Genomic DNA, 12,403 nt, shown 5'->3' on the forward strand with positions numbered 1-12,403 from the left:
TTAAAGTGACCAAATGTGCAGAGTATTAAAGACTGGGTCTCACCAATGTCTTGGGTAACTGAAGGATGCTGTCCCTAGTTTTATGTTCAATTCCTCTAATAGTAAAGGATAACATTACATGACCACTTTAAATACTATGTGTACTTAGAGTCATAGAAATGTACAGGATGGAAAGAGACCCTTCGGTCCAACTCGTCCATGCCAGCCAGAAATCCCAACCTAATCTAATCCCACTTGCCAGCACCCAGCCCATATCCCTCTCAACCCTTCCTATTCATGTACCCATCCAGATGCCTTTTAAATGTTGCAATTGTACCAGCCTCCACCACTTCCTCTGGCAGCACATTCCAAACACGTACCACCCTCTGCATGGAAAAAGTTGCTCCTTTGGTCCCTTTTCTATCTTTCCCCTCTCACCCTAAACCAATGCCTTCTAATTCTGGACTCCTCCAACCTAGGGAAAAGACTTTGTCTATTTATCCTATCCATGCCCCTCATGATTTGATAAACCTCTGTAGGGTCATCCTTCAGCCTCTTACGCTTCAGGGAAAATAGTCCCAGTTTATTCAACCTCTTGCTATAGCTCAAATCCTCCAACCTTGGCAACATCCTTATAAATCTTTTCTGAACCCTTTCAAGTTTCACAACATCTTTCCGATAGGAAGGAGACCAGAATTGCACACACTATTCCAACAGTGGCCCAACCAACTGTACAGCCGCAACATGACCTCCCAACTCCTGTACTCAATACTCTCACCAATAAAGGGAAGCATACCAAATGCCGCCTTCTCTATACTGTCCTGTCTACCTGTGACTTTACTTTCAAGGAACTGTGAACCTGCACTCTTTGTTCTCTTTGTTCAGCAACACCCTCTGCCCCTTGAGATCATTCTGCACCGTCTGTGAGACATCCTTGATCTTGGCACCAGGGAGGCAACACACCATTCTGATTTTCACTGCTGGCCACAGAAACATCTGTCTGTGCCTTGGACTAGAGAGTCCCCTAACACAATTGATCTCTTGGAACCCGATTTACCCCTCATTGCGTTAGAGCCTGTCTCAAGACCAGAAACTTGGCTGTTCATGCTACATTCCCCTGAGAATCCATCACCCCCTAAATTTTCCAAAACAGCATAGTTGTTTGAAATGGAGATAGCCACAGAAGATTCCTGCACTACCTGCCTACCTCTCTTTTCTTTCCTGGAGTTAACCCATCTCTGTGACTGTCTCTGCGACTTTACTCCCTCCCTCGTACTGTCCCTTGCTCTTGGAAATTCCTCATTACCTTCTAACTGTCGATCCAACCGATCCATTGCGTCTCAGAATTCTGCAAGCATTCTTTGATTAAGTTCCATTTTGCCCTTTTTTTATTCTTCCTGCCAAAGAGAATAACTTCACATTTTCCCACACTATATTTCATCTACTAGAATTGTTCCGACTCACTCCAATTTGCTGTGTATGTCTTCTTCACCACACAGCACACCTTTATTGTGTCATCTGCAAATTTAGCTATCATGCCTTCGCTCCTGTCATTTAAATCATATAAATAGTAAAAGGGTCAGATCATTTTTTTACATCCTGTCATTCTGAAAAAGATGTATTTGTGCATGATGCCGGTTTTCTGCCGACCAACCTTCTGTCCATTTTAATATTCTCTGGCTCTCACTCTCTTCTTCCTCCCCCCGCCCCGCCCCATCACTCACCTTCTGTTCATTTCACTATTCTGCCCGCCACCCCACCAACCACCATTACCACCACCCACCCAAGAGCTCTGACTTTGCACAGTAACCTTTTGTGGGACATTGTCATACACCTTCTGGAAATAGAAGTTTTCTACAGTATCCTCTTTAACCACAGTCCATGTTACTCTTTCAAAGAAATCCAATAAATTGATTAAATATGACTTCCCTTTAACAAAGCCATTGCTAACTCTTTCCAAATATTCCAAGCTTTTCTGAGCCCCCAATTTTTACCACCTTAATCAATTCTAGCACTTCTCCATTTACATGTTCTTCATCTGGAAGCAAGATTTTAATTATTCATACGTACACTGATGACACTCAGTTGTACCTCACCATCTCTTTTGACTCCTCCATTGATGTTAAATTATCTGGCATCGACCACTGGATGAGTAAACTTTTCACCAATTAAATATTAGGAAGACTGAAGCAGTTGTCTTTGATCTCTGCCCCCAAATTCCATTCCCTAGCTCCAAGTACAAAGTTGGTCCCTCTCACTAGCCATAGTCTGAGACTAAACCAGTCTGTCTGCAACTTTGGCTATGCAATGAATTGTTAAACTCGTATTTGTGCCAATACCAATACAGCATTTTTTCACGAATGAGAGATTGAGCAATTTAGATCTATTTGAGTTCACCTTCTGAAACCCTCATTCATTCCTTTGTTACCTCAAGACTTGACTGTTCTAATGCACACCTCACTTGTCACCCACATTCTGACTTTGAAAATTCCAAAGCTTCACCATCCTTTGAATGAAGAAATTCCTGCTCATCTTTGTTTTTTTTGTCTTGAGATGATGACTCTGGTTTTAGACTCACTAGCCAGTGGGAGTATCCTGTCCATCTATCTCAAGGAAATTCAGCAATATATTGCTTGAAATGAGCAGCTTCGCTCTGAAGAAGGGCTGGATAGGCTTAAGTTGTTCTCTTTCGAGCAGTGAAGGCTGAGCTGGGACATAATTGAAGCGTATAAAATTTAAGACTGGCATGGACAGGGTGGATTGGAAACAGCTGTTCCCCTTTAGTTGAATGGTCAATAAGGAGGGGTGTGTTTATAAGGTGAAAGGCAGAGGTTTCTAAGAGATTTGAGGAAAACTCATTTCACACTGTTGTGGGAATCCAGAATGCATTGCCTCAGAGGGTGGTAGAAGCAGAAAACCACATAATCTTTACCGCCATTCCAAAGATTAATCTGGTGAACCACCGTTGTTCTATAATATACTTTACCTTCGATAAGGAGATCAAAACTGGGCATAATACTCCAGGTGAGATCTCACCAAGGCTCTATGCAACTACAGTAAAACTTGTACTTAAATCCCTTTGAAATGAATGCCAACATGCAACTTGGATTTTGAATTGCTTTCTGCATCTGCATGCTAACCTTTAGTGACTCAAGGACAAGCATACCTAGATTATTTTGGACACTCATACTCCCCAACCCTTCCCCATTTAAGTAATATTTTGCCTCTGTTTTTTCCACCACAGTGAATAACTTCACACATTATATTCCTGTACAGGGCCCTGGTGAGCCCGCACCTGGAATATTGTGTGCAGTTTTGGTCTCCAAATTTGAGGAAAGACATTCTGGCTATTGAGGGAGTGCAGCGTAGGTTCACGAGGTCAATTCCCAGAATGGCGGGCCTATCTTACGCTGAAAGATTGGAGCGACTGGGCTTGTATACGCTTGAGTTTAGAAGGCTGAGAGGAGATCTGATTGAGACCTATAAGATTATTAAAGGATTGGACACTCTGGAGGCAGGAAGCATGTTTCCGCTGATGGGTGAGTCTCGAACCAGAGGACACAGTTTAAAAATAAGGGGTAGGCCACTTAGAACAGAGTTGAGGAGAAACTTCTTCACCCAGAGAGTGGTGGGTGTATGGAATGCTCTGCCCCGGAAGGCTGCGGAGGCCAAGTTGCTGGATACTTTCAAGAAAGAGTTGGATAGAGCTCTTAAGGATAGTGGGATCAATAGTTATGGGAATAAGGCAGGAACAGGATATTGATTATGAATGATCAGCCATGATCATAATGAATGGTGGTGCTGGCTTGAAGGGCAGAATGGCCTATTCCTGCACCTATGTCTATTGTTTATTCCCATTAAAGGTGAAGTTACCTTATTTTTACCAGACCATAGGGCTGCTCTGTCATAAGCAAGAGACAGTTGGTAGTGGTTTAATCTGAGGTTTGCTGTGCTTCAAGCAAAGTGGGAGGTTAAGGGGTATCTTTCATGATAACCTCAGCCAGTGTGGGAGATTTGAACCCATATTGCTTTACTCTGTGCTGCAAACCAGCTGTCTAGCCACCTGAGCCAGTCGACTCTGTATGCCTACTACCATGAATTAGCCCATGCACTTAGCCTATCAGTCATCTTAAAGCTTCCTCACATGTTTATCAAACATAATTTCTGTTTCATAGATGCAAGTTGACTACCGATGTTTGCTGTTCTTTTCTAAATGTCCAAACATATTACCTCCTCTGTGGCTCATTGTCATACTTGGTATTGTAATTTTCCTTTAAATTGCCATGGACATTTTATTATGTTAAGGATGCTCTATATAACCTGTTGCAGTTGATGCTGTAGCAAAAACTCAATTGATACAATCTCTCAGCTGCTCGATTTTAGAACTGCAACAAAAACCATCCCCCATAAACCAGGCTGTAAGTGGTATCAGCTTTTGATCAGCAGTTTGTTACCCTTATTGCTCTGCTATATCAAGGTAGTAATGTAGTGTTAGGACCGACCATGTCCTTGAGCAATCCAGAATTATTTGAACTTGTAACAAACATTTTCTTTTCAAGTTCATCTATATGAGCTGAATGGATGAAAAGAAATTTGATTGATTTGTGGTATATGGAATATGCATCCACACTTTATTTTGTTAAGGAGCTATTTTCACCAACTTTGCTCGAAGTTTGCAAATTGTGATTGTTTTTAATTGTGTGTTTGAATATTGTTCTTTAAATTCGAATTTCTCTTTTAAGAAGTCTGCTATTTTATGTAAACTGGATGCTCAAATTATCAATTGTATAGATTTATGTGTATAAAAATAACAAGTCGGGTCCAAAGTCTTAAATTGTCATTTTGCAAGTTATGGTGTTACACCCCACATTAAAATACATTGTACACATTTAGGAGCCTCATGTACATTATCACCAAATTAGGGAGCAGCAGCTTTGAGTCCCAAGCCATTTTAACATGTCTGTTAATCCTTTATCCTACTGCCCCTCATTGGTATTAAGCAAATTGTGTAGCTGCTTACATTAGCTGGGTTACTTGAGAATCCTGTAACCACAGATGGTTTTCATTGAAAATCAATTTTGAGTACAAAAGGTTTACTGAGCCTGACAAGTCAGGTTTATGACTGGTGGGAAGTCTTGGCATGTGAAACTTGAAGGAAGTTCAATCCCCTTGCGCCAAGGGGAGACCGGATCAAAGTGATGGGGTTAATTGACAAAATGGTACTGTCTAAGTAAGCCAAGTCTGAGGGGATCAAGGAGGTTTACTAGAACTTTGCCAACTGCTGCATCAATTTCATCCATGCCTTTTTGAAAAGATGTGTAAATTTAGTTCTGATATACTAGTTACTTCAACTTCAGATATTCAGTTGTGCTAGAAAATTGTTGATCGAGAATGTCTGAAAAATGAATATAAATTGCATGTCCTGCAGTGCAAATGTCATGGCTCTGTTGGCAGTTTTTGCTTGTGTTTCAAGGTATGTGGGTTGCTTTCTACTCAACAGCCTCTCAACACAATTTGAAAACATATTTGTTAAAGAGCTAGAGCTTGTTTATAGCCATATTTTCTCTCTTCACACGCCACATTTTGTTTATTCACATGGAACTATTGTGTAAGAGCATTTTTGTTTCAAGAACCCTTGAAATGCTGCCTCTTGGTTGTGGCCACAACTGTTTCCTCACTAAAAATAGGATTGGCAGACTTCATTTTCAATTTACACCCAGGCAAATGGATAATCTATTGACTTTATGCTCTTTTAAAAAAGTGTGTACTGCTAATAATTTTGTCTGCTTTGATGGCAAAACACTTCCCTCTACTGGTGATTTTCAAGTAATACATAGAACAGTAATCTAAATGTTAACTCATGTCTTCTCCGCTTTTCCCACAGGCATCAGATGTCGGCTCAGAGAAACTCTTCTCACCTGCAGCAAGTAAAGGTATGTTTCTTTTCTCATTCAGGGCAGGATTTACATTCTTGAAAACACTCTTAAGTCAACAATATTTTTATCATTCAGTGAACTGGGATCACAGGTCGCATCTTCCAAATTGGTTTACTTCACGTCTACTTTTGGATTTAAATCATTGCATTTAATTGAACGTACACTAAAAAATAATGGTGAGAATTTGCAAACTACTTGAAGTGTACTTTCAAAGCTGTTCCATAGAACTTTAGTGCTAGTCCAACAAATTGTCCTCAAATTCTATAGAACTCAGGGTTTAAAAGGACATTTAGTTCTTAAGGTTGGAATTTCACTTCCAAATTTTAACTCCTTATATAAATCTGGCTCAACTTGATATTCAGTATTGGTCAATATGAGCGTTATTATAATGTTTTACGGGTTTTACTACTTTCAAATCTCCCTCAAACTTGCAGAATTACCCTAAATATTGGAATGCTTACAATGATTTCTCATTAATGTGCCATTTCTTTTAAATGTATGCATTCAGTTAAGGATGTGCAAGCACAAAGTTGAGCCTCAATGGTCAAAGCTCCAAACTAGATGCACGTTCTTGACAATTACCATTTTCAATTTTCACGTTTGTATATTTTTATTCTTTCTTAAGGTTGCTTACCAAATTTATATAAAATAGAAATACAGTACTTGAAAGTGTTAAAATATCAACTTGAAATGCTCAGATATTCAGTTTTGATTGAAAAGTTAGTTAGCTGAGTAAGTCAGAGGTTTAACATTCGCAGTGCTCAGGAGGTACCAATTGCTGCTTGGTTTTGAAATAACATACCAGCAATGTGCGCGTGCTCCTTGTATTGGTTCTACTTGACTTTTTTTAAGGTGGTAACTTCAAAGAAAGATTTTGATTAAAACGGATTAGATACCTCCAGTTGTGAGACTTGAATTGTGTAGGTGGGAACAATTGTAAACATGTTTTATGTTTGGAATTAAGAATACCATTGGTATCAGTCTCTAAGCTTTGAAGGACAGGAATTTCCTCCCAGAACTGTCTTGTCTCGCGCTCGCTCTCGCTCTCTCTCGCACGCTCTCTCTCGCACGCTCTCTCTCGCACGCTCTCTCCCGCTCGCTCTCCCGCTCGCTCTCCCGCTCGCTCTCCCGCTCGCGCTCTCCCGCTCGCGCTCTCCCGCTCGCTCTCTCTCTCGCGCTCTCTCTCTCGCGCTCTCTCTCTCGCGCGCTCTCTCTCTCGCGCGCTCTCTCTCTCGCGCGCTCTCTCTCTCGCGCGCTCTCTCTCTCGCGCGCTCTCTCTCGCGCTCTCTCTCTCTCGCGCTCTCTCTCTCGCTCGCGCGCTCTCTTCCCCCCCCCTCCCTTGAGCCCTCTCTCTCACTGTCGTTCTCTAACATGCTCATGCCCTCTGCCTACTCAACACTCCACCCTCAGGTGGTTCCTGAAACCTATCTCTTTTACCAAAGTATAGGTGAATTGCCTTGATGCCAACTTGTGTGGCTTCCTGAAAGTTTTATTTAATTATTTGATGTTCTTATGATGCACATTGAGATTTTTAATATATGACTGCAAATTCATTTATTTGGTGTTTGTAGTTTCAGGTATTTCAAGAACCGTTTACAGGGTTCATATATGTTGAATTTCTTTGATTATAATGCCTTTTAAGGACAACATGAACATTTATTGTAAACTATTGCTGTTAAAACTTTAACTAAGGTGAGCTGTTGCTTTGAGCTTTGTGTCTTTTGCATAAAACTTCGTGCTACAAAATATTGTTTTTCAAAATTAGGGTTACAAAATTCCTGTGGGTATCCCCACCACCACCGCTGCATATTTTTAATAACATTTCTGAACAGGTTCATTATCTACTTCTGGAGCAGGTAGCATTTGAACCCAAGACTTCTGGCCCAGAATTAGGGACATGACCACTGCGCCATAGGAACCCCTTCTATGTTTTTTGTCATCTTTATGTCTAGGAGTGCTCTTACACACGGCTGGACATTTGTTTTTTCCTTTTTTTTAATTTAATAACCACATGAATTTCCCATGTTTTCCAATTGACTAATTTCTGTGGAAAGCCTATTAATGGCAATGCAAACCACTAGAGGAGAATGAGAGGTCGGGGAGGGGGCTAGATCAACTTGGAGTTGAAAAGGGAGATAAAGCCCTCTTCCACTGTTGTGCCCACCTCTCTAAAGGCATGTTGTGAAGAAAAAGATTCCCCAGTTACATGAAAGGTATTAATAAGAAACTATTTTATGGAAAATTCATTTATTGATCATTTCTGAAGTGATGAATGAGACAGTTTAGTTGACAAATGGTGTCAGTCAAGGTGTAAGATTTTTGGGAAAATCTATTTCATGACACTTTAGTTAGTGACATTGTTCTGGTATCTTATGTTCAACTCTCAACTACTTCTGAGCATGCAAATTAGGAGCAAAATTAAGCCAATTTACCCCTCAAGTCTGGTCTGCCATTTGATCAGCTTCTGACTGATCTGATTATAGCCTCAACTCCACTTTATTTCCTACACCCAAACCTTTTGACTCTGGTAGTCCATCTCAAAGAACCTGTTTACATGTTCTTGGGAAGAAAATTACAGACTCTTAACTCTTTGAAGATAAATTTCTCCACACCTTATTTTTAATATCTCCTAACTGCTCCAGGAGGGCATCTACCCTGTCAAGATCTCTCAGGATATTTTCTATTTCCAGATGGTTACACCTCATTCTTCCAAGTTCCAATGAATATAGGTCCAACCTATTCAACCTCCATAAGACACCCCTTCATCCTAGGAAACAACAGTGCGAATCTTCTCTGATCTGCTGCAAATGTTTTTGTCCTTTTGTTAAATAAAAAGATCAAAACCCTCTACACAACTTCATGTGTCTCACCAATACGGTGGGACATATACAACTATACAACTGTCATAAAACATTTTACATCCCTTCCCTTTGTAACAAATTCCATTCCATTTGCTTTCTAATCACTTGTTGTACTTGTATACTACCTCTCTCTGTTTACTGACCCTAAACCAAACAACTTTACTTTTTGCAAGAACATATAAACATATGAATAAGGAACAAGAGTAGGCCACTCAATCCCTCAAACCTGCTCTGCCATTCAATAAGATCATGGTTAAGCTGGTTTTAACCTCAACTTTACATTCCTATGTATCCCCAATAATCTTTCATCCCCTTGGTCAAGAATCTATCCACCTCTCCCTTAAAATATTTAAAGATTCTGCATTCTCTGCTTTTTGAGGAGGAGAATTCCAAAGACTGTCAATCTTCTGAGAGAAAAGCTATTCCCTTATTTCTATCTTAAATGGGCACCTCCTTATTTTTAAATTCTGACTCTGAGTCTTAGAATGCTTCCTCTTGTGGAGGAATCTTTCAACATCCAACCAGCCAAGTTGTATGTCTTGGTCAAATCACCTCTGATTCTTCGAAATTCCAAAACATACAGGCCTAGTCTGTCTAGATTTTCCTTGTAAGGCAGTCTGCTCATTCCTGGGTATTGGTCTCTTAAACCTTCTCTGAACTGCTTCCAAAGCATTAACATCCTTCCAAAGATATGGTGTCCAGTACTATATCCCATAGTCCAGGTGCAATCTGCGTAACTAAAGCATAACCTTCCTCCTCTTGCATTCATCTTCCCTTGCAATAAATACAGAATTCTGTTTGTTGTCCTGATTACATGCTGAACCTGCATATTAATTCTGTGATTCATGCACCAGGACATCTGCATCTCAGACCTCTGCAACCTTTCACCATTTAGATAATATGCTGTTTTTTTTATTCTTTCCCCCAAAATGGACAATTTCACACTTTCTCACATTATACTTAATTTACCAGATTTTTGTCCACGCACTTAAAGAGCCAACAATGGGATATGGATAGGTTATGTCCTCTTCGTAGCTCACTTTCTTGCCTATCTTTGAGTTGTACCCTTGGTTCCTTTATATAAATTGTAGAGTTGAGGTCTCAGCACTGACCCATGTGGCATACTACTTGATATTCTTCAGTCTTAAAAAAGACCCATTCGTTCCTACACTGTGCCTCGTGTTAGTCAGCTAATCTTCCAGATACAATTATATGTTACCTCCTACACCATGAGGTTCTATTTAAATAAACTTTATGGCATCTTATCGAATACCTTCTGGAAATCTAAGTACAATATATTCACTGGTCCCTAGTCTCCCTTTATTCACATCGCAGGTTATTTCTACCAAGAACTCCATTAACTTAGTGAAACATGATTTCCCTTGATAAAATCATGTTGGCTCTGCCTAATTACCTTGAACTTAACCAAATTATATAGGGAACTATTCAAGATAGAGATGGTGAGTTCAATAAGTGTATGAGGGAATAAAGATTGGAGGTTTTGCTATCTGTTAAGATGAAGGTAGGTTGGATGAGGCTCCTTCGGAGCATAAACGCTGACATGGATTTGTTGGCAAAAGACCCTTTCTATGCTGCAAAACTCCTGTGTTAACGAAGCAAAGCTCGAAAGTGCTTTTTGATCAGATTACAAGGAATTGAGTGTGACAAAGGGTGCCATGGTTGCTGCTGTTTTTCTTTTGACTTTGTTTGCATTGTTTGGTAACAAATTTGGCTTTGCTATGTTTCACATGGCACTTCCATCGAATATCGCAGCTCAAGTTAGTACTTTGCAGAGCAGAGGAGAATTCGTGGTACAGTGCATTAGCTGTTAGCTACTGCCTTATCTCAGATTAGTTATTTGCAGAACAACCCATTCTGAAAATGTGTATTTGGAGTTGAAATAATCTGAAATGTTTACATTTATTTACTTTTTTGTCATCAGAGAAACACCTCAAAAAGGTTCAAGTAAAATGGAATCACCATTATACCTGTATCGTCTTGTGCTTTCATGCTTTTTTCCCCATTGTGACCCTATATCAAGGCTTGACAATTGTCATGATCCCTCAGTGAGAACTGAGAGAATAGAGTAGAGGGGCATGAAAGCAAGGGCATAGAGTGGGTGCACTGCTTTAAAACATGATGGCCATTGTTGAATTCGATCTTGGGACCGCAAAATTTCAGTTTATGACCCTTACCTGGGTCCTGACCTCTACTTTGGGGAGCCCTGATGTAGAAACACACAGAAGATGTCAGAGATGACCCTTAATGAAGTACACAACAAATTTGTGCATGACTTGTGGAAAGCAGTTTGCATTGGTGTATTTCTCACATTTGTACACATTTCTACATTTCTCATTTTGTAACTTTGTTTAGTTTAGAATTCAAGATTTTTTTTAAAAAATCATTCTTCAGTGACTGGCCAAAATATGGTTTCTGTCAATCATGATGGTGCTTCATTTAAAATGAATACACCATGGCTTTTTTTTCTAAACTTGGTTATCCGTTGTGCCTCAAAACAATCTTTCTGCATAAAAATCAGAATACTAAAGCTTTTGTGTGGTCACTGCAGTTTCATTGAAAGATTGGTTTTAGTTCTGCAATAATTATTTAACTAAGCAAACCGAAATTTCTGTTACTTAGCTCATATCTTTACTTCACCAAATTTTTAATCCTATTATTTGCCATCCTCTTTGCAATCTGCAGTATTGTAATGTTTGAAGAAGTAGTCTGCTGCGGAGTGGTTTACATAGTTCCAACAAAAAGGTCAGTTGTGCATTTTAGAATGGTGCTGATTTTTCCAAAAAAATCTGCCTGCTACAAAATATAGTATGTAATTGCTGTTCCTTTTAGGCATTTTATCAGACTGATCTATTAAATTTAACATTGATATCATAGAGTAATTTAGTCATCAGATTTGAAACTGCGCTTTTGCAAGCTGTCTGTGTTTTAATTCTGGTAATGGTGTTGAGCCTTTACAGATTCTGCTCTGAGCAGAGGGAACATGTTATTGTCAGACAATTTATGATGAAAATGAATAGCTTCTATATCATTAACAACTAGCACATAAATGAGGCGTAGCCCTTCCTGGCTTTCCCACATGAAAGTGTGAGGTTTCAAGCATTTGACTGATGAATAAAAGCTAGGAAGTTGGTCTGTGTTTATTGGATAAAGAAAACTTTTTTTAAATCAACTGTGGTCTTGGTTGGGGCAATGTAATCCAGATTTTCTTAGTCCCATGCTGCAGTCTCTATTCAAGTCAGTGTACAATAATCTACTGTTTAAAGAGCCTGATTTTTGTTTTGAAAACCAGTCGTAAAACATTGTGCTGGTATAATTATTTTGAAAGGATCTTCAAGATCTTTTGGGTCCTGGTTGGGTTTACTCTTCCTGTTCTGTTAACACAATGTGCTGGCTTGCTGTGGAAGTCATGCTGGCAAGAACATAGACCACCGGAGAGTATTTTCTTTCTGTCCTGTAAGCAAGCTCTGTTTTCCTCCTTCGGGACACTTCTAAACACTTTTCAAATCATGAAACTTGTGGCCTGAGGGAGAAATGGTCAGGCTTTGCCACAATCATGAGTTTTGCATAAGAATTTAAAGAGAGAAAGTTAAAAGAAAGGGTTGTTGG

General features: G+C 39.7%; 1 protein-coding gene across 12 annotated transcripts in view; it reads left to right on the forward strand.

Moving 5' to 3' along the window:
* Positions 1 to 12,403, forward strand: part of fbrsl1 (fibrosin-like 1) — a 1,023,586-nt gene that overhangs the window by 866,414 nt on the left and 144,769 nt on the right. For all 12 annotated transcript variants that reach the window (XM_043715446.2, XM_043715444.2, XM_043715447.2 and 9 more), the window contains one exon: positions 5,864 to 5,912. In XM_043715446.2, coding sequence (XP_043571381.1) covers positions 5,864 to 5,912 — 49 coding nt within the window. The remainder of the gene's footprint in view (positions 1 to 5,863; positions 5,913 to 12,403) is intronic.

This window comes from Chiloscyllium plagiosum, unplaced genomic scaffold (assembly GCF_037043375.1).
Source record: "Chiloscyllium plagiosum isolate Xiang-an unplaced genomic scaffold, Cpla_swu_hap1 HiC_scaffold_24, whole genome shotgun sequence".
Classification (NCBI taxonomy): Eukaryota; Metazoa; Chordata; class Chondrichthyes; order Orectolobiformes; family Hemiscylliidae; genus Chiloscyllium; species Chiloscyllium plagiosum.